This window comes from Electrona antarctica (assembly GCF_951216825.1).
Source record: "Electrona antarctica genome assembly, chromosome: 19".
Classification (NCBI taxonomy): Eukaryota; Metazoa; Chordata; class Actinopteri; order Myctophiformes; family Myctophidae; genus Electrona; species Electrona antarctica.
In genome coordinates this window covers 10,790,624-10,817,868 of record NC_136800.1, presented here as the reverse complement: position 1 = coordinate 10,817,868, position 27,245 = coordinate 10,790,624, and the positions used below count along the sequence as shown (strand labels likewise).

Below are 27,245 nucleotides of genomic sequence, written 5' to 3'. Positions count from 1 at the left end.
TCGTCTGTCCAGTATAGGTACATAATTAGCACTGTTGAACACAAATGTGAAAGGTTACTATTCAAAGTCATTCAATCGTTTGAAATGATCAGGAACGGGTCCGTACAGACAGTGAGATGAATTGCATTGTGCTCCTGATAGTATCCATTTAATGAGGTTAAACATATCTGCAGGCAATAACGTTAATTGGCAAATAATATATAGGCTATAGGCAGGTTTCAATATAACCAATTATTCTATCATACAGAGAAAGTACAATCAGTCCACTTTTATTGGCATTGCCTGACAGTATAGGCTAAGTTCTCTCTGTCTGTCTGTCTGTCTGTCTCTCTCTCTCTCTCTCTCTCCTCGTTCTCCCACTTGCTCCCAGCTAATGGGAGGAGCGCAGAATTCCTCTCTCTATAAGAAGTGCTGAACGTTCAACAAGGGATTTTACACAGCTACTCAGAAGAAACGAAATGATCTGCCCTAGAGCCGCAGCAAAATGCTGGATGGACACCTACTCCTGGGATGGTTATCGATCACAGTTATAGTGTACCTTATCAACTTGCCTGGACCAACCACCGCATATTTCGGGTAAGAAGCACTAGCGGTCATATTATTATAGGCCACCACATGTTCATGATGCTACACACTCATTGATCCGGTGATTGGCTCTCAAAACAGGCGCATTTATTACAAGACATGCTACATGTATTTTTTGTCCTTTTTTTTAAAGTTTTCTTCCGATGGCTACAATCCAAATCATGAATTTAGATGTGTCTATCTATGGTCGTTGGCGTATGTCGTATACTAGTGTTTGATGTAGTCTGTGGTCCCTGTGTAACTGACCTGTCAGTTCGCGGTACGCTGCTTGTTACTTGCGGTGGGTCCAGTACCGCTGGTGGCTGCCTGCGTTGCAGCAGCAGGTTGTCCTGGGACGCTTTCGCAGGATTGCGTCTGCTGACTCGTTGCTTGACGCTTATAGGCTACCCTGTTTCTCTATAGTCTCGCTCAGGTTACACTAGTACACATCTGTAACAAGTACAACTAATGCTAACACTGTACTGTATCCAGCAGAACATATCGTCTATATCTAGGCTGTTTTCGTGGTCGTAAAGCATGTTTTTTTTTAACACGTTTAGACGAATCGAAAGCAGCCCTATTCGTGAATTGTGTCCAAGGCAAAGCTGGCACCACTCGTTTGCTTGACAGGTGGGCCAGTGCCCGCGCGCATGCACCCAGTGCTTTTCTTTTGAATGGCAGGCATAGCGGTTGTGTGATGATTATTTGGTTGAAACACTTGTAATATCATATTGTAAGTAGTCAAGTAGACTCTGAAAACAGACATAGAGCAAAAGGTGAGTGTAGGTTTCAGACTCAACAGCTGGTAACAATAAAGCAATATAACTCACTGAACTGGTGGCCGAACCGTCTGCTCAGCTTGCACAGAAAATTCCCCATCCAGCATAAACACAAGAGAGAGAAACTCTGGCCCGCAGGTTTTCATGCTCCAACTAAGTTTAAAAACACTTTAAGCACATGTTAGGGAATTTATCTTACAGAATGTACGGTTGCGCAATCACATGAATCATATCACAGCGACAACAATAACGTTTAATTTAGTAAAAGCAGAGAGGGGTATATATTTCAAAGTAAGTCATTCCTGGGGAACGCCTCACATTTTAAGGTGTAGCCCACATTGACCCAGACCTCAGACTGACTGAACTGCATGCTACACTTAACTTTGTCTGTTCGGATAAAAATCACTCCTCGTTATAAATCTGACTCAGGCTTTTTTTATTTCATTTGTATTTTTTCTTTACCAATTAAGGGAACTCAGCAGGTCAAGCAGTGGAGCACACGTTTCTTTTAAGAATTCTTCTGCATCCTTTCCCAGCATGTAGTTCATAAATCACGGCCACTTTATTTCTTCTGTCAACCAAGCAAGCCATATAGGCGTTTAGGGCATCTCGTATGGGAACCATGCAGGACATCATGTGACATGATCTGGCAGAATCGCAATGTTCTTTTTTTTTTTTATATTGCGGCACAGACACTAATATCTCCGTTGATGGATGTTGTTAGAGTTCCCTTGTGCTGAAAACAATGCAGTTCTGAAGTCACACAGAGACAAACAGTCGTAGCCTGTGGAGTGATGACACTTGAAGCCGCTCCAACGGCGTCATATTTATGGTAGGTATGAGTTGTGCTGTGAGAGCTCCAGGAGTATTAGGTGATAAGGGCATTGTTAGCTGTGAATCTGTTGGGGGAACACAGGGGAGTGGCCCCCCAGGACCAGTTGGGCGTTATGAAGCTGTGAACTGGTTTGTTAGACCTCAGGGGGCTATGCAATTGAGCCTTACCTTCTCATAGAGTTATGTGCAGCACTGCACGAGTTATATTGGCGCACATTTTTGGGGGAAAATTGAAATGGCAACAGACCCCATCATGTGATGTGACTTAACCACTTCCATCCTGCATGGCATACCTGTTTTGGGCATGTTGTTGTCTTTATATGCTCAATTTAAGAATGTAAAAATACACTTCGATTTTCAACATGCAACACATTTGCATGTCTAGATCACTCTTAGGTGCATTAAGGTAAAGTGTCTACCCTGGGGTACTTTAATAAAGGGATGCCACTCTGACAATGTTTAATACACACATGTGGCACCTGTTAGGACTTTCATGTTGGTAGGATGCTGCATAATGTCTCACACAGAAACTCCACCATCGATGAAACTCACACGAGTATCAAATATGCCCTCTCTCTCTCTCTCTCTCTCCAGTTGAGTATAATCTTCTGGCAGTGTCGCGCCTAGCCTGTAGTATGTATTAAAGTTGACGTGCCAAATTGGCACTCGCGGCCACTCTAATGGTAATGCATATTTACTTATTCAGTTAGCACTTGTTTGCAATTCCCTCAGTCGATCTGTTCTGTATCTTTGGCCTCTGAAGTGCAAAGAGACATGTGGTATTACAATACTCCGAGATTTATTATTCCGTGGCCTGAGGAGAGGGGAATATGAATGAGTGTCAGTGAATGATTTAGCCCTGCAGCTGAACAACACCAGACACATACTGAAAGACCCGGCCCAGGTGACATAGATACATGCAAAATGTGACTGCCCCACACAGCCCCACTTCCCAGAAATCGGACACCGCGGACACTGCAACAGAGGCCCGCTGCATGACATTGAGTGGAGAACATACTAACACAAACCTGTGCAAATAAATATGCCATGAGCACAAGGTATCCTAGGGCTTCCTGGGTACTGATTTACTCAAAATAGAGGGTCAATGTTGCATACCCAATTTCCAGAGTGCGGTGGAGCGTAAGTGTAACATAAACACAATCTCTGTTGCCCATAGTCTGCACAGCAGAGGGTGGGGTGGGATTCCTGGCGAAGTCAAGCACCCGCTTAAATTGTCATCCTTTGCCACAAGAATGTGAGCGTTCATTTTCTTTCCCCTCGGCCTGTTGTGGCAGGTGCTGGTCCTCTCACTTAAATCCGTTATCATTAAGGCCACAATTGGAGATGTTCACCGAGTACTCATTCTTTGGCTTAATAGGTTACAGCACCTCCAGGGAACGTTCTCGCGAGCTGTCAGAGGGGAGAGGGGAGTGATTTGTTGGCTCGGTTGACCCCTTCAGGGTTCACGTCAAGGAGTTCTGGAATGCATGCTGGAGACAATTCCATTCATTTAAAAAATTGCGTTTTTTCGGTCCATGGCATGTCATTCTGTGGTCTTGTAAACTGTGCCGAGTGCGAGGCCTAACACTGAGTCAGGAGTTTGTTTTTATTTAGCCCTTGTGCGACACATACAGGAAGGCTGCCCACAGCAGGCTGTGATTTACCCAACACTGAGGCACCATATTATCCAGATGAAGTCAAGATAGTGCTCGGTTGGTACTTGGTACTTGATTGTTTCAGCAACCGTCATGAGTACATTTGTTCACAACACGGAGGCTGATTCCCTTTCAGGTGGTGTTATTGTTTTCCACTCCATTAAGTAAGGCAATATGCCAAAAGAAACATAGCAATACGTGGGATGTGTGTAAATGTACTTAGGTGGAGTGAATTTCTGTATAAGTGGAAAAGGCTTGCATCACAGTTACTCGCTTATATAGTTCCTGGTGGCGTGTGTTATTATACGTCAATGCATCTTAAAGCTTTGGGTATAGATGAGCCTCTTCTTTTCCCTCTAATGAAGGATGGAGACGTAACATTTTCTGAAGTGGCTGCTCCATGTAAACATTTCCTGCAGCCACCTCCTCCTCTCCCTGCCCACCGGTTTCTCTCCCCGCCTCGTGTGTGCGTGCCGGCATCTCTGCCGTGGTTTGTGGGGAGCTGCTGGGTGATTACCACTCATTAGGAGCTGCAGAGTGGGGCTCATGGCTGGTGTTTGCCTGGCAGACAGCGGTGGCGGGCGTCTCATTACCAGGCCTTAAGGACTGATTAGCCCTGACGCACAGCAGGGCGGGGAGCACCGCGGATAGAGGGATTTCCCAACTTCATAGGATATCCTGTGGCTGGAGCCACACCTCAAAGGGTATCACTTTACCGTAGAGCCAAGAAGATAGGATTCTCTCAGCGTTGGCGGCGCGATGATCATGTAGTCTGGTGAGATCACGCAAACCTGCAGGCTTAGATAAAAGACCACATGCCCCTCTCTGCAAAAGAGAGCTTTGTTTTCTTTATATTTCCGTTTGATATATCTGGTTTTGAGTTAAGCCCGGCTTTGTGAGTGCCCCTGCCCTCTGACATCTCCTCGCGGAGGACACGTTATGCCTCTGGACTCCACAGGGGGGAGCAGTGTATTCTGGGAGAGTAGGATGGTTCTCAATCAGCACTTTCTTACCTCTTTGTGTAACCTTAGCACAGTGGGAAATGAGATGTTAAAACAGTGAAATCGAAAGGCTGTGGGTGCCGTGAAAATAGAATAGGGGGAAATAGCTACACATAAGCCTATAGTGTTGGCCCAAAATACATTCAGAAATACAAAATACCTTCTCTACAAAGATGTCCGATTTCTTTAATTTAAATCAAACAGCCTAGATAAATTGCCCACCACTAGGTTGAAAACAACTTGGTGCACACCTTTGTTATGAAGGCTTTAGCTGTGTCTGTTGTGGGCCGCCACGAGGCTTATAATGTGTAATGACATGGTTTTTACTGTATATTTTGAAGATTACATGGTTCAAGGGGGCTATTAAAATGCATTTGGCCCACTCATGTACGAAGCGCTTCCAGATCTGGTATCATCTGCATGCCGAAGAGACCGCAGTTTAAGATGAATTGGCTTTTTAAAAAGGAGTGAGCAACTCGAGTCCAGTTCTCTCAGTCAGCGGTGCACTTTAATATGGGTGGATAGGCAGTAGATATGGGAAGGAAACTCGTGTTGGTAAGAAGGTACATAACATACATGATGTTCTTTACAGATGGGAGTCGGAGACATGGGTAATTTGCAAAACAGGAAAGCCAATATAGACCCATGATACTTTTAGTGGTCAGGAATTGATGAGATGATGCTAATTAGTGGGATTGCCATGTCCTGTGTTTTCCATACTTTGACCACAGGGTTGTTTCTGTGCCTGCTCTGTGGGAACAGTAGAGGCACTGCACTTGACATGAGCCAACATTAGTAGATTGACAAAGTTTGGTTGCCCTGCAGTAAATCTTTGCCTTATGTCTTGCTTAGAGAGGGCGGCCGTTTAAGGTCATTTCTTTTTTTTGTGGGGACATTACAACAGTGGTTCCCACACATTTTCATGTCAAGGACCCCCAAATTGACACTAATTAGAAAAGATATGCCAAGGACCCCCATGAGAGAAGGCTCTAGCAGTGATTCTCAACCCGTTTAATTTCAAGGACCCTCAGTTTGACATGCATTAGTCTACGGACCCCATTTTAATGGCATTTCTGTCTCACGGACCCCCAATTTATATCGTAAAATCAATGTTAATTTAACTCTGAGAGTGTACAAATGGAACCAAATGGACCCTGTTAGGGTCCATTTGGTTCCATTTGTACACTCTCTGAGTTACAGACCCATAAGGGTCCATTTGGTTCCTAACTATCATTTAGCTGGGGACCCCTTGGAACCCCCTCAAGGACCCCTGGGGGTCCCCGGGCCCCACTTTGGGAACCACTGCATTACAGAGACTAGAAAGTGTTTTATTTCCTATGCTACTGTATGTCAACTCCTGATCCCCTTGAAAATGAATGACTACATACAGTATATAAAGGAAGATTCAATAAAGCACAATAGAGTCATTAAGTTTAGTCCTGCATTTCTGGTGGCCATCAGTTGAGTATATATGCTAGGTACTATATCTGGGTGATTATCATGAATAAACATGACCCTACATGCACTCACATCCCCCTCAAGTGTGTGTGCGTGTGCGTGTGTGTGCGTGCGTGCGATAGTGTGTGTGTGTGTGTGTGTGTGTGTGTGTGTGTGTGTGTGTGTGTGTGTGTGTGTGTGTGTGTGTGTGTGTGCGTGCGTGTGCGTGCGAGAGTGTGTGTGTGTGTGTGTGTGTGTGTTTGCCAAATATGTGTTATAACACAGACCATGGTTTTCCCCCACAAGGCATTTTAATTGTGTTCATAATCGTTGCTGTAAGCTAATCATTTCATGGACATGCATGGGCATATGCTTAAAACTTTTAACTGTCTACAATTAACCAAAAATGAATTCTTTGAATTCTTTCTAGTTTCTCTTTCTGTTTTTTTCTTTCTTTTTTAAATTCATTTTTATCACCCGATTTTTTTGTAACCCATTTTTTCACCCAGTGTCAATTATCTAATCTAGTCCTTTGCTCTAGTCTACACTCTCTCCGCCAACCTGGGGAGAGCAACGGACTGACCTCATGCTTCCTTCAATGCATGAGGATTCCAAGCCGCTTATTTTCAGGGGGCGGAGTTTCCCCGGCTGGACGTAGCGCGTGGAAGGAACACGTTATTCCAACCAGTTCCTTTCCCCTCCATCAGGCGCCCCGGCTGGCCAGGGGGAGGCAGTTTAGAGACCAGGATTACTGCATGTTTTTTTGGGAGGGTACCTACCCTACGGGACACTTCTTTGTAGTTTCTTTACATTTGTGTTACTAACACCAGTTAATGATAGTTAGTCTTGTGAATGGCAAAATCATACGTGGCAGCTTATATAAATTATTCGTCATCATTTATTGTTATACTGTACATCACCCTATATTTCATACTAAAATTTAATATATTTTTCTTTTGTGGCTTAAGTACCGAATTTCACTTCCATGGTCCTTCAACAACACCAACAATTGGGTGTTGGAGCCAACAATTGGGCGTGGAGGGAAAAAGCATAATATATTACTGGTGGTGACTGTAAATAACGATTAATAATTGTCTATTTTTATTTTATTTTTCGCTGATGCATGGCTGAAGCTACTGTACTGGCTTCTGTTCTCTGATAGTGATTTGTTTTTACATGCTTGACTTATCCACTGAAGTGCTTTCACCCCGATGCAAAATAAACACACAGATCTTGAGTTAGGGATCTATAAACTGTGCACAGTGCACACACACACACCCCTTAATAGTGTGTAAAAGTATTGCCAAGAGTATAAACTATCGGAGCGTTGTTGTTATCCCCCTCTCTCTCTCTCTCTTTCTCGCTCCGTTACCAAATAACAGTGCTCTGATTCCCGTGTCAGCGTGTGCGAATCGGTTGTGTGTGCCTGAGTGTGTTTGGTGCGTTGGTGTGTGCTGGTACTGGGGGTGCTCTGTGCCATGGCGTAGCAGGCTAGAACGGGGGGAGTCATGCGGACGGACACCGCTGCGCGCCCAATCTGTGCCAGTCACACAGTGACTACAACTGAGCTGCTGACCTTGGAAGTCTTGAGTTCTCACATAGCAGTTAAACCTCTTACGCCCGATTTATACTTGGTTGTGCATAGTGTCTCGCACCGAAAATAGCAGATCTACAAAGCTCACAACGTGTCACGCTGCGATTCATAGTGAGCTTGTAGATCGGTCCTTTTTTTCCCCCGGCGTGACACCGGCACACAACTAAGTATGAATCGGGGCCTTCCCATATAATATGCCCCCGCACACTCCCGTTCCCAATCCCAACTGTATTCTTACAGCTTTCGACTCCTATTGCCTGAATGCAACCTCTCAGCATCGCAGGCCAATAATTCAACCCAGGGCACCGTTTTGTTGTTAGAAAGAATAGAATGAATTATATTTGAATATGTACTTGATTAAAAGGCAACATTTTGATGTGACAAGTCATTGCTATAATGTTAACATTCACCATAGAACCTCAAATAAATCAATTAGTGTGAGGGTTTAGGGGGACATGCTGACATGTCCTTTGTGAGTTGCAAATGACCAGAGGGGACAACAGATGACATAATGGTCGGTCATATCCTGTTGCGTTCAGCAGTTCAAGATAGGGGACTTTCCTTCCCTCGCGCTAGTTGAATAGCAGTGCTTGTACACTTTGCATCATACCCGCGCTATGTGGAAAGGCTCATTACTCCAATAATAATGACTTACAGAAATCCTAGCACCACTTTGTTTTCAAAGTCGTTCTGTCATGTTACTGTACTGTGTCAGTCACAGCTTGTTAGGAGCAGTCGCATCACTCAATGCTTTCAACCAATGGCTAATCTTAGCTTTGCCTGCCTCATACATAACCCTTTAGTCTCTTTCCCCCCTATTTCAGGGCTGAAATTACATGTGAAATGCATTGTGTCACACATTTTTTAACTTGGCTAAATGAAATATCACAATATTTTTGACTGAATACCTCAGGTATTTTGGGGATTATTATTGGCGCTTACAATGTAGTTTACATGCAAGAAGTGTTTTGAGTAAACGATCTACATTAGTATTAATTAGGGATGCACCGAAACCGAATATAGGAAACAGTTGGCTGAAAACTGAATACCGAATATCCGAATATGATTAATTGATCTTTTTGCTGTACCTTAAAGCTACCTATTTTATGGTAAAAGAAATGGTTATGGCAAAACTTAACTGAAATAATAATCACTATTATGGGTCCATAAAACATTTATTCAGCTCTTTTGGATGCATAATTGCATACACTATTCGGTGATATATTTTCTGCCTATTCAGGCCGAAACCGAATAGGCCGAAAAAGCATTTTTAGCCATTTCCTGCCGAATATTTTCTGCGGCCGAATATTCGGTGCATCACTAGTATTAATCATGATGAGGATATGATGACCAAACAGGTAGAGGCATTTGATGATAATTTCACCAGCTTGGAAAATGTTATCACTGCATGCAAACTCAGTGACTATGAAATACTTTGGGCATAGGTGAACATTTTCGAAGAATCTTCTTCCAAAATAGTGAAACTAGCAGATCGACGAGATCTATCTACAGTATACATACACAACGCAGCCCTCACATACCTATAAAGTTCAGTCCACTACGCGCCCCTCAAACTGACCAATATGTCTGAGTCATATTGTACTCGTCTGTTTGTGCCCATATATGGAGATACACTATATATATGGAGATATATGATGTCATCAGTATATATGCCCATATATTATCATCTGATATATGGGAATATCGCTTGGGTCAACTGTTCTGGACATCCAAATTATGCCTATACAGAATATGGACATAAAGGACGGATCTGGAGAACCCGCATATCCGAACTACTCGACGAGTTTGAAGCAGGTATTGGTCCCAGTTCCACATGAACTATGGGCGTAGTAGTCGGATCTGCGGCTCTGGACATGCCTTTATATGGGCGTATCGTGTCTAAGTCATAGTGGCCCTGCCTATATACTGTAACTGTATACAGTATGGGTGTATGAGCTTTCTTTATGGTTATGGAGTGGCGTGTTGGGTTTGTTTATGGTTATGTCTGAGTAAGAGTGACATGGCTGAGAACCGTCCGCCCCGCCCATGAGATTATTTAGGTCTTCAGACAAAGGCCTTCTCAATGTCCCTACGGCGAGGCTGAAAACAAAAGGTGATGGAGCTTTTGCAGTGGTAGCTACACCTATTCTCTGGAATGGCAATACCACCGTCTTAAAATTAAAGCAGTCAGTCGATGCCTTTACGTATATGTGTAAATATCCAGGGGTGCACATAACTGGTGCACCGGTGTGCACGTGCCGTCAACATGCATGATGCGCGGCAGATCAAAGGCATGGAGGCGCTTTTGCGTACCAGAGCCGCTGGGACAGGAATTCACTTCCTGAGAATCCTGACACAACATTCCGCGGCATTAACAGCCAGGCGCTCGTCAAAAAGGTGTCACGTACTACGAATGTCTATCTCTACATCCTGTAAACAGACGTAGAAATAAAACTAGTGTTCATTACAAGTGATGCGGCTGCCCTTCGAACACAGTAAACAAGAGGCCACGTGGATTAAACGCAAGCTTTTAGCCAAAGTTCATATATTTACGACATGAAAACGGTAAACATGGGACCTCCACGGGGTGCATACATTTGTTAGACATACTAACAGCTCAACAGGCATTAGTCCGCCAACAATGTGCGGCCGGTTACAACTAACCCGTAGTCGGGTTAAAACTCACCCGTGGCTCCCGACATGCGTGGCAGGTTAAAACTAACCTGTGGCTTCCTGTGAGGTTAGGTTTAGGGTTGGGTTTTGGAACATTTGGGTATAGGGGTGTCGGACTCATGACTGTAGGACTGTGAGTGCGTCAGACCAAACATGCACCCACTTCCACGGCATAGGTGAGTAATTCATTGTATCTGTGTTGAAGCTAGGCTACGGCTATACGGATGCAGAGTTGATGTGTAATCTCATGCTGGCTAAAGTAATTCTACATTTAATTTGTGTACTCGTAGTCATTCAGTTGGAAAACAGACACTTGGAAAAGAGTATGCTGTTTAATGATTGATTTGAATACTTTATTAACAGGCTTTGGGCCAAGCCCCTATCGGGCCTAAGGCTCGTTTCCATTGTGGTCCTCTGTATAATATCGGAATCGGTCAAAATCGGTATAGGCGCATATGACCCTACAAATAATCGGAGATCGGATATCGGTCATAATTTCATAATCGTGCACCCCCCCGCCCCCCACCGTGCGCACCATGCAACATGTCCTGGTGCTCCTCTGAGAACCAGCCCCCAAAAAGTGATGTGCACCCCCCCCCGTATCATGTGTGTAAAACAACTGCTTAAGCTACATCATGACCATATGATAACAAAACTCCCATGATGATATATGTGGTCACACACATATCACAGTACGTTCATCCACGTCGGCCGGCTCTCTAACCCCAGCAGGGCATAATCCAGGCCTTCTGACATCTCCCTCCTGGAGATGTACAGTACAGTACAGTGGCCTGGAGACTCTCTCTGTCTGTCTGTCTGTCTGTCTGTCTGTCTGTCTGTACGCCAAGACAGAGAGTCATCTTAATCTGAATCACGGTTCCTTTAATTTTTCAACTCTGAAGCTGTGTGGAACACATCGTCAGCCGAGAGTGGGCCAGAGGGAAAATACCGCACACTCACATTCCTACTACCTCTGGCATGGCCTGGCCTGTGATATACCAGATGGGACTTGGGCAGGGTGGTCTGAAGTTCATCCAACATTTCTTAGAAACACACAGTTCCCCCCAGCATTTGGAGCACACCATGAAAGTGGTAGAGAAAAGTGTGGGAGAGGAAAAGATCAGGGCAACTTCAACACTTTTCCTAAAATCTCACCAGTTATTTTTTATTTCTATATCGTCACTATGACATCTAAGATACAACCAGCATTTCATGCGGTTTTCCTCAGATGTGAGCAATGCTATAGTCTGTCCGTGTGACAGGAGAGAGGGGGAAACTAGTGCCCGTGTTATTTGACTCGTGTGCGCTTGTGCCATGCACGCACATGGTCATGTCTGTCATTGTCTATGGTTTGTTGCCTTCGTAGACTGCAGTGGTTTTGTCTAGAAGAGGCTTTGTTTTGAGCCAACAGCTGGAGGGAATGATTGGCATGCGTTTAGAGTAAGTGACCGGTGGGAATTGGGGGAGTCTGGAGGAGGAGAAGGAGGCGGGGGGTGTGGGGGTTGATCTTAGAGACACCAGACCACACAACCTGCAAGTTCAGGCTGATGGAGAAACACGTGGGATTTGTGCTTTTCTGTGTGAGGCGCGGTTCAGCCAGGGTTGACTGTTATAGGTGTAGAGAGGAGCACCTACGCACATGTCAAGGACAGAAAGTATTGTTTTGCGTTCCCGCATAACTTCCGGGTTTGATGATGTCACGCAGGCACGCACGCACGCACGCACGCACGCACGCACAAAGCACCTGTTTTAGTGTCTTGTGAGGTGGAGATGTTGGAAATGTTACCCAATTACTGAAATATAACAAAAGCATGTGTAGAAGGTAATATTCCTCCTCCGCGCTCAAAAAGCAAACAGAACTAGTTAGGTTTAGACTTAAATAAGGTGGAAAATATAACACTACTGCTCTGAGCAGATTATGAATTTACACTACAGTACAGTACAGTACAGCCTGCTTCACAGACACTGAAGAGATCTTGCTCACCAACTGAATCAGCCACAGTGAAACAAGGGACGACACGTATGCACAGGTGGTCCATTTTCCACTCCTGCTGCGTAGGTTATGGATCTAAATAATAGTGTATACCACAACTAAAATGCATTTTTAGATTATTATTATTATACTATTCTGGTGCTGAATCATAGTGTACAATAAAACGTTATTGATAACTTGAACAGTATGCCGAATATACTGTGAGTGACTGATTTGCAAAGAAAATAAGTACCAATGACATGTGTATATTTCACTATTGTTGAGGTTCATTGTTATTATAAGCAGTATTATTAAAAGTAGTAGTAGTAGTAGTAGTAGAGGTGGTAGTTGTAGTAAAATGGTGTTGTACTATATGCCTCTACAAGCCAGACATCCATCACTATTTACAAACATATGCAATGAAGAGTTGTATTGGCAGCTATAATATGGAACACTGCAGCACACATGGGGGGTCATTGCCCGGCCTCTAATGTAAAGCCAATGATGGGAGTGATGATGGCAAAGTTTAGTAAGAATAAATGGTTTCCTCCAGGGATTGGCTCCGAGGCTCCACAGTGTGCAATGAGCCATTTTCACTGAGCCCCTGCTGCATTGGAAAATGTATATGAAGTAAATGTCACGGCCAATGGGAGGTGTTGACAGGTACAGAGAAAGGACTAAACAAACTGCAGTGTTAGCCAGTGAAAGACAGAGACGCTGGCAACGAGTGAGATTAGCCGGTTTGAAGCCCAGCGATGGTTGCAAGTAGTGTGTGTGTGTGTGTGTGTGTGTGTGTGTGTGTGTGTGTGTGTGTGCGCGCGCGTGTACGCACGCACACGTGTGTGTGTGTGTGTGTGTGTGTGTGAGTGGAAAAAGCAAAGCTGAGCAAACATCAGCAAAGAATCCCACCTCACGTAGAATAATAGTGAACTTTATTATGTCTGTTGGTGTTATATTCCATGTGTAATGTGTGTGTTGCTGTGCCAACACCTCAAACAGAAACAACCTCTAGAAAATGGCCCATGATATGAAAACATAGGACTACATGTTCTTATGGTTTAATGCTCAGTATAGGACGGCTATAGATCCATGCACTTCACCCTATTCTCATTCGTACATAGCGGTAACTCATTCTGTAATACACCCCCCCCCCCCCCCCCCCCCCCCCCCCGCCCCTGACCCCCTAGACTTTCACTTTATAATAAACATCCACGTTCTCGTCTGGTCGGGCCGGGTCATGCGGTCGGGGGGGATTTCAATTGACATGAATAAAAGTTGTTGTTATGGTTCAAAAGAAGGGGAGCAGAATAATTGCTTTTTTTTTCTTTCTTTTTTTTTTTTTTACCAAAGATTTGAAATTCAGCTGTGTCCCGCATGTGATGTACTCCTACCCAGTGGCCTTTCTCTCTAAGTGAGTTGAGGGAGTTCATTGCACTACGGCAAACAGCACTGTAGACTTCTAAATTCTTCTTTTTTTTTTCCTTCTTTCTTTCTTCTTTTGGGATCATGCCATTGGACTGTGTAGCAATGGCCCCCTTAGGTGACAGCAGCGGGGATGGTGTTGCATCCACAATAAGTTCTGCTTTTTTCCTTCTTTTTTTTTTCTGAAGGGTAAAATTAAATATAATTAAATGAAAGGGTAATGGGGCCATTGTCAACAATGGTCATTGTATGTGCTACATAATGAAGATATGTATTCCCTCAAAGTATAGTAAATCCTTTGCAAGAAGGGAGCGTGGAATTAAAAGCACATCTGCGATACTATTTGACTATTCTCTGGTCTGCCACAGAGCGGAAACATACATGCACAAGAGTGAGCCTCGACCGGTAGCCTCTTCTCTGGAGACAGAAGAGCTTGTTTCTCCATTCTCAAATCTCTCATATCCACACGTTGCCCCCGGGCTGTCTTGGTAACTGGCTCGAAAATATTCCTTTGTGTTGTAGCCACAGAGACAGTAGCGCAGAAATGAAAATGATTGTCATGTCATCTTTGGCCGCTCTCCAACTCTCTCCCAGACCATCTTCTCTCAGACAGACAGACGTCATACAGACAGCCGAGGAATGGCATTTTATTGGTCTCATGTTTTGAGTTCTGGCAGCAGGCATCTGGGCTGTTTGGAGATTTGATCCCGATGCCTGTGTGTCGTCGTGTGCGGACTACATGCACATCCACACAGGAATGCAAGCGTCATGTTAGTGGTATTGAGTAAATGAATGCCTCCACTTGTCAGCTGCATCCCACCGCTAAGCTAATGATGGCACATGGACAACTTTGCAACTGATCGTTGTGTGTTTATTGAAGATCAGCCCCGTGTTGTACTGCTGTCTGGCGTGTCTGAGTGAAGACTTTTCATTTGTACAGTTTCGCTCTCCCACTGACATGTCCGTGGAATTAGTCAGGTACTCCACATGGCGCCATCATTCAAATCTTGAACGCTAGCCCACTGTGGAACTGTTGTGGAACGGTTGTCACTCATGTGTGGTACGTTGAGTCAATTGGAAATGTTAGTTCTGCCCCCCCCTTTTAATATCTTTCCTTGGCATTGTCATCACAGTGGGGTTTTATCAAAGCAAGAAACAATTGAAAGGAAAATGCCAGCTGTCCTGATTGAGCTACATAGTTACTGTGTCCCTGTGTGTGTGTGTGCCTGTATCTATGTCTGAGACCTTACAATTGATGTTTTTACTCTCTGAACCATGTAGAGTGCAATCTCTGTCAAGACGCAGCTTGCCAGGTTTCCATTTCAAAATTCATAGTTGTCAGACACGTTCAGGAAGAGGCAGACATGTTTTGAAAATGGGAAACCATTTGAACTAATCTGTACACATATTCTAAGTGTTTATTGACACGACTTCTTTATTCCAATGCCTTTTAATTCCAAACTAGCTGTAAATCTATTCTATATAGGCCAGTCACGGTTTTCGAACGTTTTGTGCCCAAGGCACATCGATGGGCAAATTAAAATCCCACACCTGTTTTCATAGCAGAAAATAGCAGATCTAATAGTTCACGACGTGTGTTCAGGACAGGTTTCTTTTCGAGGGCTCCTATGCATGTGTGTTTGTGTTTGCACGATGATAAGAGCGCCCCTCACTCGCTATTTTTGAAAATGTTTGTCAAAAATCACAATCGTGTGAAGTGAGGGGCGCTCTTATCATCATACATCACATTCCGTGCTCGGCCAATCAAATTTCCGTGGCATAAACACACAAAGCTGGGCATAGGAGGGGCTAGCGCCCCTCAGAAATATTTTTGTTTACTAGATTCCTCTGAGCAAGGATCTCTGCCAGGCCGGGTTGCCTATAAAGGCATCAGGGTGCAGCCATAAGAACACAAGGAAGCTGTGGGGAGAAATGGAGTTTGTACAACAGATGGTTGTTCCATTTATACCGTTATGTTACGCAAAGCTCGGTCAATCAGTTAAGCCGACGGGTCTGGCTAGCCAATCAATAAATACTGGCTTAGTGGCACAAACGTGACACCAATCCGTGGAAGCCACCGGTTTGGGTTGCCGACCCAGCCCATCTCCCCCCCGACACGTGGAGAATGTCTTCCTCTTTCTCAGACCCGCAGACCGACAGAAACAGATATTGGGGATTTTTCTGGTTCTCTGAAAAGCTGTTGGGCTCCTCACACCGCAGGGTTATATGAGACACACACGGCAAGTTTGAGACGAAACGGTCGGAAGCTGTCCGAGTTATGCCAGGGACAAATGTTGTGTGACACGCACACACGCATGTGCATGCGCGCATGCACGCACGCGCACGCACACACACACTTTGTGAATTATAGTATAGTTAATGACTTCCCTAAAATAGGGATGCCAGGTTGAAGGTGGTAAAATATATTTTTGGTGTATATTGCCTCTGTATTTAGTACTGATATAGAAAATGTAAAGTAATTCATTAAACATATATTGCAATAATAATGTGTGGTTTGTCACACCTGGACTTATTGTCCCACACGGCACACTGTTAGGGCACCAGTGCCACAGACAATAACAAACACACCTGATCTCTATCAGTGACAAATTGAGGACTTACGGGGAAACACCTCTGTCAGGGTTTTTTTTGTTTTTTTTTTGGTCTTGTCTAAAATGTCTTAACAAAAGGACTCATGTGACCTCTCATAGAGCCAATGGGTGAGAGCGGTGACTAAATCTACTCCAGCAACTAATGAAGTCACAAGTGCAAATATACCACCAATCAACACCTCTGAAACATTAACTAAAACAAAGTGTTGAACATTCAGCGGGGACTCTGCACCTCAGCAAATTAATGTTAAACAACGTAGAATAATTCATCTTTCACAGTAGTGCTGTATGAACATGTGTACAGTAGGCATACTATGAACAGATGAACAACTGAACAAAGCCCTTCTACTAATTGTCTGGCCCATTTGTCATGGTTACTCTCAGAACAATTACTTATTTGAAATCGTTATAATGAATCGTATGTTGAGGTTTGATTTAAGCACAGAAAGAGAAACTATACAGCTGCCCAGGCAGAGAGATATTTGGCTGCTTAGAGGTCAGGGCCAGGTCATCAGTGGCTAGTGGTCACAAAGAAGGAATTATCATTGAGCTTTGGAGGGAACAAACCATTCTCATAATCTCCGCAATACATCATAAATATACACCCACAGGTGTTGCGTGTTGCCAGGCTAAATACCGTATCAGGTGGCTATGGTGTGCAGTGCTCAAACTAATCAGCAGAAAGAGACAGTACGGGCCTTGGGGGAGTTTAGTCGAGCGCCTGCATGTGAGTTCTGCAAATCCATTCATTCTTCAGTTTCACTTTAAGGGTGTAAGGGAGGCCAGAAATTACACATAATGAACAACTTGCCCTGCCAATCCTGTCAGTTGGTGTGACCAAAATGGTCACAGGCTGACAGTCATGTCCCCTGTGTGTGTTTATGAAAGTAATGCTCTGCTTTCCCCATCACGACCTCAGAACGCTGGTCGTGGGTTCTGCCAGCGCTATGCGGCAGGCAGGCAGGCCCCGCGCTTGTGTGTTTTATATACGCTTCCTTTAAATAAACCGACGAGAGTCGAGTGCAACTCCGCCACATGTTCTCTATACCATGTTTAGAACTAGAAGCTCGTGCTCGTTATATTTCAAATGGATTGCAGCTTTGAGATCCCGCGTGTGGGACGTTTGTATGGGGGGGAGGGCAGGGGATTCTATAATGAGAGTGTAAATCCTGCTGTGTGATCATATTTTAAATCGACACAACGCTGCTGTGAGTGACATTCCACACCCCACAGGATATGATATAAATATTAAACCAAGTCTCCCCACTGGCTACTGTTTCACATGCCTGTGGTACGACTGTCGCGTTCAGCGTGGGCCATTGTTTTAAATCGGTCCCCCTTTTACCACCCGGATGCTGCAGTAGTGATGATATACATTTCATAGCCTCATACTATAAGCGTTATAACTATAGCGCTCAGTACGGCAGGCAGCCAGCAGCCAGTGCTGTGACTTGCTCAATGTGACTAACAAGAGACAAAAGCCTATGTGAGGAACAATATGTAAAGAAAGAATTAGCTGTGTATATACAGTACCAGTGGCTTCCAAAGTGGGTCCTTGAGGGAGTTCCAGTATAGGTCCCCAGCCAAATGATAGTTTGGAACCAAATGGACCCTTATGGGTCCGTTCCATTTGTACACTCAGAGTTAAATTAACATATTACAATATACATTGGGGTCCCAGAGATAGAAATGCCATTAACCCATTCTGGGCGGGAACCCCTTTTGGTGTTTTAACTAAGCCTTATGTTATACTTTAGCTATTGAAAAATAGCATTTTTACAAGGTCTTGTAGGTCTGCTATTTTTGAAAAATCGTAAAAATGTGGCACAAATCTTTGAATATATATTCTTTCAGAGCGAACGTTTTTTTTATTTCGACGTCAGGCCAAAATGGGTTAAATGGGGGGTCCGTAGACTAATGCATGTCAAACTGGGGGTCCTTGAAATTAAACGGGTTGAGAATCACTGCTAGAGCCGTAAAACTCATGGGGGGGTCCCTGGCATGTATTTTCAAATGGGGGCTAATACATGTCAATTTGGGGGTCCTTGACATGAACAAGTCTGGGAACCACTGGTGTGTATACCATGCACACAGACATGTCCCGCACAGTGGAGGCCGCATGGGCTCAGTCTCCAGCAAATCCTGAATCCTCTTGAACATTAACCGACGGGAGCTGCAGCTTTGACCCGCAAGCATGCCAGCTGAATTCATTTGAATGTTAACTTTTGGACCGTACCATGCTAGCAGCTGTACTGTGCTTCCCGAGCTGTTTATGTAGTATATCATTGCAACTCTTATTGTTTATCTAGGAAGCTCAGCATCCTGCACAGTGTTCGGATACTTTACCAAGATATGTTTCCACTCCCTCGCTACAGTTGGAGGCCATCGATATTGTCCTTTTCTTTTTGCTGAGGTTTGCGTGATCTGCGCAAAAGGACAGTTAACCCATTTTGGGCGGGAACCCCTTTTGGTGTTTTAAACATTGTTATAATTTAGCTATTGAAAAATAGCAGATCTACAAGCTTATAGCGCGCCACCGAGTGGCGCGCTACGAGCTTGTAGGTCTGCTATTTTTTTTAAATCGTGAAAATATTTATTTCAGAAAACTGGAGGATTTAGAAGGATTTTTTTAAAATTTTGAGGTCAGGCCTAAATGGGTCAAATGATAAGGGACAATATCGGTGGCACCCAACTGTATGTGCACCCTATCAACCAGTGTTGATTTCGTCGACTAGAACTACGACGAAAAATGTCCGTCGACTACCTTTTTGAGTGGTGCAACCACTCCAAGAAACAGCAATGTGTGTCCCTTTGTATGCGTGCGTGTGTGTATGTATGTCTGTTTAGAGTACCAACAGGTGACAGTGGCGCTGTTGAGCTTCACACTGTGCACACAGGTGCATGATGGGAAGCTGAGTTTTTAGCAGCCATTACGTGATTTCTGGGTGCGACAGTAAAGTACAATGACAGTACAGTACAGTATAGTAGAGGGACCTCCTGGGGACCCCCACACGGTAACTCTGTCATTTCACGACCGTTTCGGATGCGGGGCGGCTCGCCGGAACCGGGCCGGCTACCTGGGCGCGTTCCATGTGGGTCTGGCAGCTTCCGGGGACCCCCCAGGGACCTCCACACGGAGTTGCACCACTCACTTCACACGCGTGTCATTCTACACTTTTGGTTGCATGCTGAAAATCTCGCTGCGATGCGTTGTGAGCTTGTAGATGACATTTAGTCGACCAAAACTAGACTAACACTAAAGCATTTCAGATATAACTAAAATATGACTAAAACTGAATTCAATTTTATTCAAAAGACTATGACCAAAGTCACCAAACTAAAATCAAAGTGTGTGTGTGTGTGTGTGTGTGTGTGTGTGTGTGTGTGTGTGTGTGTGTGTGTGTGTGTGTGTGTGTGTGTGTGTGTGTGTGTGTGTGTGTGTGTGTGTGTGTGTGTGTGTGTGTATGTGTGTGTGTGTGTGTGTGTGTGTGTGTCAGTGTTTTTGGCAGCAAGTTTTGATTTTAGTTTTAGTCATAGTCTCTTCAATAGTTTTCATTTAGTTTCAGTCACATTTTAGTCACCTGGAATGTTTAGTGTTAGTCTAGTTTTAGTCGACTAAATATCATAAGATATTAGTCGACTAAATCTACAGTTGATTTAGTCGACAAAAATGTATTTTGGCGGGCCTTGATGCCGTCGTAATGACTGTGAGCTTGTAGATCGGCTATTTGTAAAATTTGCAACCAAGTGTAAAATGACTTATACTCGATCTCTTGTCCACTAGTCCCTTCCTAACATTTTAGTCTAGTTTTTATTTGTTGACAAAAATTGTCAATATATACTATTGTCTTAGTTTTAGTCATCATAGCTTAGTTTTCATTTAGTTTCCATGTGCTATTGGTCAGTGAAAAAAGGTAGTCGACGAACATTTTTCGTCTCAGTTTTAGTCAACGACTAAACCAACACTGGTGTGTGTGTGTGTGTGTGTGTGTGTGTGTGTGTGTGTGTGTGTTCTCTCTCCCCCCTCCGCAGGTTGACAGGTAATGAACCTCTGTCCATCCTGCCGCTGAGCTCTCTACCAGAGGAGAACGTGGGCAGGGCCCACTACAAGCTGTGCGACCGGCTCAAACTGGAGAAGAAGCAGCGCCGGATGTGCAGACGAGACCCGGGCGTGGCCGAGACCCTCATGGAGGCCATCAGCATGAGCGCCCTGGAATGCCAGTATCAGTTCCGCTTCGAGAGGTGGAACTGCACCTTGGAGGGGCGCCACCGAGCCAATATTCTCAAGCGAGGTGAGGGTTTAGAGTAAGAATACAATTAGGAGTAAACCACGCTTAAAACCCATTCTGGATGGTGGGAACCCCTTTTGGTGTTTTCAAAGCATTATTTTATACTTTAGCGGTTGAAAAATAGTGTGCCGCGCTACGAGCTTGTAGATCTGCTATTTTTGAGAAATCGTGAAGATGTGACGCAAATCTTTGAATATATATTTTTTCAGAGTGAAGGATTTAAACTCAAATCTTTGCTTCTGCGAGGTTCCTGGAACAACATATTTTGAAGTGCGGGTCGGCGGCCGAATATATAATTCTGGAGGTCCTTGACATGAAAATGTTTGAGAACCAATGACATAGAAACATGGGTTTTTCAGAAAACTGTCAGGATTTAGAAGGCAAATTTGTAGAATCGTTCTCGGGTCTAAATGGGTTAAGGCCTATAGTTGTGCGATGAATAGCGGAAATAGCAGATCTACAAGCTCACAACAAATCACAATGTGATGCACTGGGCTGGTAGATCTGATATTTTTTTAAACTTTGTATACCAAAAACAAAATATGAGCACCAGGCTTAAAGTGGTTAATCAGTCACCTGATGAAGGCCAACGTCGTGTCAGTATTTTAAACTAAATAAAACACTGTGGAGCTGAGCTGTTGTGCGCAGACTTCTTCTTCCACATTAACCCATTCTGAACGGGAATCGCTTTTGGTGTTTTAAGCATTATGTTATACTTTAGCTATTGAAAAATAGCAGATCTACAAGCTCATCTACGAGCTTGTAGATCTGCTATTTTTCGTGAAAATGTGGCGCAAATCTTTGAATATATATTCTTTCAGCACGAACATTTTGAGTGGTGCAACCACTCCTATAGACAGCTATGTGTGTGGCTGTGTCCCTGGGTCTGTCCCCGTGTCCCTGGCTGTGTGTACAGTACAGTACAGTACGGTACGGTACGGTACAGTACAGTACAGTACAGTACAGTACAGTACAGTACCACTCACTTCAGACGGGTCTGATTTTTTAACTCAAATCTTTGCTTCTGGGGGGGGGGGGGGGGGGTCCCTGGAACAACATATTTTCGGTGGCCAATTACATAATTTTTTGGGGTCCTTTTATTATTTGAAAACCACTGACATAGAAACATAGGTTTTTGAGTGGTGCAACCAATCCAATGCCCAGCTTTGTCCGTCCCTGGCTGTGTCCCTGTGTCCACTCCCTATGTATGTTGCACCACTCACTTCAGACAGGTCTGATTTTCAGAAAACGTTTACGATTTAGATTTTAGAATCGGCCTCAGGTCTAAATGGGTTAAAGTGGTTAAAGCACATTTTGAGCAACTTTCAAGCCCCTCATTAAAGAGACACTTCACCCTTTTTGCAAAAACATATATGTTAATGACGTTTAGACGATTTAGAACACTTTCCTGGGGGTCTTCATGTGTGTAATATGTGGTTTTAGATATTTTAGATTTTAGCAGTGAGCCCAGTGTCTCTGATGTCATCGACACTGGGTTCACTTCCTTCCTGGACTACAATTCCCATAATGCTTTGGTGCACTGCTCCTCCTTGTGGATAGGGGGAGGGCTGTCTTACTGAGACAGCATGTAGTCCAGAAAGTAAGTGAGCCCAGTGTCCATGACATCAGAGACACTGGGCTCACTGCTAAAATCTAAAATATCTAAAACCACATATTACACACATAAAGACCCCCAGGAAAGCATATATTTTTTTTGCAAAAAGGGTGAAGTTTCCCTTTACGGTCCTTTCAGATGCGCAGCTCATGACGTTGTCGCCTGGATCGACGACAGGTCTGTTCCAGGTCTGCTCATGAGGGGGCACTGATACCCGATACCCGAAAAAGAACCTGATAACAAGCCTTTTGAGTACCCGGTATCAATAAGCTTTGGGCTTATCAAGCTTGTTATCGAGCATAGCGGCCCATGACGTCATGTTTAAACAATCGAGACAAGAGGCGATCAAGAAATGAATCTAATAATCACTGATGCTGGCACAAACGTGACTAGTCTAAAAGTGTATTGATACCTGCCAACCAGCGCTGTCCAGGTTAACAAAATTACACTTTTATAGTGACAGTACACTTATTAATCAGTTAACGGTTTCTTCAATATTATTTTCCAAAAGTAAAAACTAGGTCAATTACCTTCCATAAAAAAAAGTACTGTATTTGAAGGCCGTAGTAAAAGATACTTGTTCTATTCAGAATTTGTCGTCTCCCGTCTTTCCACAAAATAATAGAAAATGCTCGATAGTGGGCTCGATAAGAACCCTGCTACGATAAGCCTGATCGATACGGTGCTCGTTATAGAGCGTCGCAGTCCCGCCCCCTACCAGGGACCAGGAAATTATTCTCCGTTCATTTCAGACATTTCAGAAAGTATTTATTTAAAGACGTTTACGCCGCGGACAAAGCCAACTCGAGTCGTGACAAATCATGACAACAAACACAATTTTTTGGGCCGAACAAATAATTAGAAAGAAGAAAAAACGGCAGGTTACAACACTTTTTTGTTGTTTTTCTTCTTTGTAATTATTTGTTTGGTCCAAAATATTGTTTGTGTTGTCATGAGTTGTCACGACTCGAGTTGGCTTTGTCCGCGGCGTAACCGTCTTTAAATAAATACTTTTTGAAATGTCTATGGGAAAAATGCATTGGGATTCATTTCCTGGTCCATGGTAGGGGGCGGGACTGCGACGCTCTATACAATTTAGGCATTTAGCAGACACTCTTAATCCAGAGCGATAAGAACATATCAACATGTTATCAATACAAATGAACGCAGCTCCATCCCTATATTCCTGATGCATGGTCTCATTCTTCCTTTTGCCTTCATGTCATCGTCTCCTTCCAGGATTTAAAGAAACGGCCTTCTTGTACGCCATCTCGTCAGCGGGGCTGACCCACGCCATGGCCAAGGCGTGCAGCGCCGGCCGCATGGAGCGCTGCACCTGTGACGAGGCTCCCGACCTGGAGAACCGCAAGGCCTGGCAGTGGGGCGGCTGCGGCGACAACCTCAAGTACAGCAACAAGTTTGTCAAGGACTTCCTGGGCAAACGCTCCAACAAGGACCTCCGCGCACGTGTGGACATGCACAACACAAACGTGGGCATGAAGGTGAGTCGGACATGCTGGACAAAGAATGGCTATACGGAAAGTGTCTAAAATGGATGTACAGTACAGGAAGTGCTGCCCAAGGAAGTTATAGGTTGATGCTGTGCAGATCTGTTTACATTGCTTGCCGGGGGGGGCATGGACATCGTGTCACGATTGGTCGAAAAATAAAGCATATTTTTTTGTTTGTTAGAAAGCACAAATATTCACTGGCATTTTGGCACCCTTTTCCAGAACTACTGACTTTGACATTGACACATCGGTTTAGTCCGGTCAGATAACGCTTTGATTAGACCCTGCATTATTGTTTGTTCCCTCTCATGTCATTAGACATGTCATTACCTTACTACCTTACATTCATTTGAGTCCATCGTTTCCTTGAGTTTGGTTTTCAACAATAAAGTAACCTCTTAAATTAACTGTTCAATAATATAAGAGCTCTGAGTTTAATTAGTTTCACAATGATCAAAGCTCATTTGGCGAATTTGGCGGGTTCACATATGAACAAAGATGCTCATTGAATATTCTAAATGTGGGAAAAAAGTGATAATACTACTGTATGTTCAATGTTCAACACACACACCGTTCCTATTAAACTGATAAACAGCAGTAAGTGCTAGTGAATTGTGCACCTTATCTGGTTAAACAGGGATACGCTATCATAGGGCTTTTCTAACGAGGGAGTTTAATCATTGCCATGTTGGTGATTGCCTTTTTTTCCCAAGTCACATGCAACGGCTAAAGATACTGTTAAAATGACCAATGTGGAATTTAATGTGACCACAATAGAATAACAATGATAGAGTTTTATGGTGCATTCCAATTGCAGTAGAGAGTCGTCTACCAAATGCTGCGGTTATTAAACAAATACGATATGTTTTAAATCACCCCATGAAAGCTTCATAAAACCCACGTCTAAATAATTTAAATTAACTGCTAAATTTGGTAAAGATCTTGAATGTACTTATTAATCAATATTTCGTTTCCCCTCTCAAATTAGAGCAGTAATTGCTTTCAGTCGTGCTTTGGCAAAGCTGAGCATTTGTTTGTGGTGGGGGAACAATTTTGCCATTTTTCATCTTGGAAGTGATTTTAATAGTGAAAACAAAGAGAATAGTCATAAACTGTCAAGCCAAAGCAAACTCAATATCTGGAGTCTAACATTTACTTGAATATTTTCAAAATGAATTATAGCAGAAGCACACTTCCCAAATACCAGACAGAGCCTCTCCCATAAGACTATGCTCTTCCTTTTAAACTTGGCTCTCAATTATCCATTCTCTCCTTTTTTTTCTTCATTTGCGATAAAAGATTTACAGCACTGTTTTTGTTCTTTTTTTTCTTTTTCTTATTTGCACATGTAGTGAGGTGTACCACATTTGGGGTAAATTCCCATACGGAGTACAAATCTTGGAATGTGCTAGGCTCTGCATCCCCGATATTTTAAAGCTGACATATCACATTTTCTTACACTGTTAGTGTGTTGAATATGCACTTCTTATCCTACCAGTCTGTTTCAAAGTGTGAGAAAATAAAAGTCCAAACCTCATCTAGAGCTTGTGAATTCTCTCACTGTTTTTAACGGTGCATGGCTGATGCACAAATTAACTTTGGCGTACCACAAAGAGGTCACGTTATGTTATAATAACAGTCGTGGTATGTTATATAACAACAGAGAGACTCACAATTATTTGTGATTTTACACAATATTTTAGTTTTTGCTACATTGGTTGGGTTCATACTTCATAGATTGACCGTGGGTATATTGTAATAGGTATACTTTTTAACAGGATAAGAATAGACCTCAGTGTCTGGGCATCTTTGTCTCCTCTTTTTTCCATGACTGTCTGACTCTGAATGGATCTTTTATTCAGAAGAAATACCTCTACTTACTTCTCATAACAACAGTTATTGAGTTTAATCAAAAATCTGTCATCCATGGTTATCATAACAATATCAGTATTCGCTTCGCACAGGCTAAGATTAATTGGCTCTTTGTGTCATAGATGTACCAGTTTTATATTCAGAGTAGCATGCTCTGATATTGTTGTCATCTAATATGATGTTGATGGTTGACAACCAGCAATAAGTAGAGACAGAAATACATTTAATCATGTACAGTAATTGTGAGCATTTAAAAAAATGTTGCTTACAAAACAAATACATATTAAAAGGTTACAATTATATGAGCCAATCCTTTATCCGTGTTGCTAACTATATTGTGCTGTCTTACAATCAGGTCATCAAAGCTGGGGTGGAGACCACTTGTAAATGCCACGGTGTCTCTGGCTCCTGCACGGTCCAGACATGCTGGAGGCAGCTCTTGCCCTTCCATGAGATTGGAAAGCAGCTGAAGCAGCGCTATGAGACCTCCCTCAAGGTCGGCAGCTCCACCAACGAGGCCACAGGGGAGGGAGAAATCTCCACGGGCCGGAACCAGCAGCAACAGCAGCAGCAGCAGCAGCAGCAACAACAGCAGCAGCAGCAGCAGCAGCAGCAACAACAGCAGCAGCAGCAGCCGCCCTCACCCGGCCCTAGCGATCAGATCCCTCGCACTATGGACCTGCTTCACATCGAGGACTCGCCGAGTTTCTGCAGACCCAGCAAATACTCGCCGGGCACCGCGGCCCGCAAGTGCTACAAGGACAAGAACTGTGACGCCATATGCTGCGGGCGAGGCCATAACACCCAGAGCAGGGAAGTGACGCGGCCGTGCCAGTGCCAGGTGCGCTGGTGCTGCTATGTGGAATGCAAGCAGTGCACGCAGAGAGAAGAGGTTTACACCTGCAAAGGGTAGCCCCCCCATCAGTCACCTCCCATGACCCCTTTCGTCCTGTGACCATTGGAGTGAGTGGAAGATGCAGGGCTTTTTAGAGAGGGGTGCAGGGCAGTCTCTGGTAAAATTTTGTTTTATCTTGGACAAACGTTTGCTTCTGCTGTCGGAAAAGAGAAAAAAAAATTGCAGACAAAGCAAGAGAGCGAGCAAGTTGACGGAGAAGCAATAAGCACTTTGAGGGATCTCTGTGGACCTGATATCCTGTGTCCCCAACCCCCCCTCCCCTCACCTCCCCCCTTGCTTTGGGTTTGCGGAGGTAAACCCCCAGCCCTTCTTAGACAACCGGGATCAACATCTCTAGCTTTTGTTGGCAGAGTTGCCTCCAAAGAGGGGCTTCCACTTCCCCATCCAATCGGATCAGTCCAATGAGAAAAAGGAGTCATCTTAGCAGTCTCCAGCTAGTGAGCAGTTATTGAGCATCCGATACAAGGACAATAAGAACAGTAGGTTGGACAAAGAAGAA

At 43.9% G+C, this 27,245-nt stretch overlaps 2 protein-coding genes across 2 annotated transcripts in view; one reads left to right on the top strand and one right to left on the bottom strand.

Annotated features, from left to right (window-relative positions):
• The window catches only part of wnt3a (wingless-type MMTV integration site family, member 3A), a 93,450-nt gene that overhangs the window by 30,716 nt on the left and 35,489 nt on the right, over positions 1–27,245 (bottom strand). The window lies entirely within an intron of this gene.
• Positions 374–26,743, top strand: wnt9a (wingless-type MMTV integration site family, member 9A; the record flags this gene model as incomplete). Its single annotated transcript, XM_079488819.1, is given in 6 exon segments — positions 374–412; positions 416–469; positions 473–576; positions 20,576–20,835; positions 23,687–23,949; positions 26,186–26,743. Coding segments are annotated over 6 exon segments (1,278 nt in total).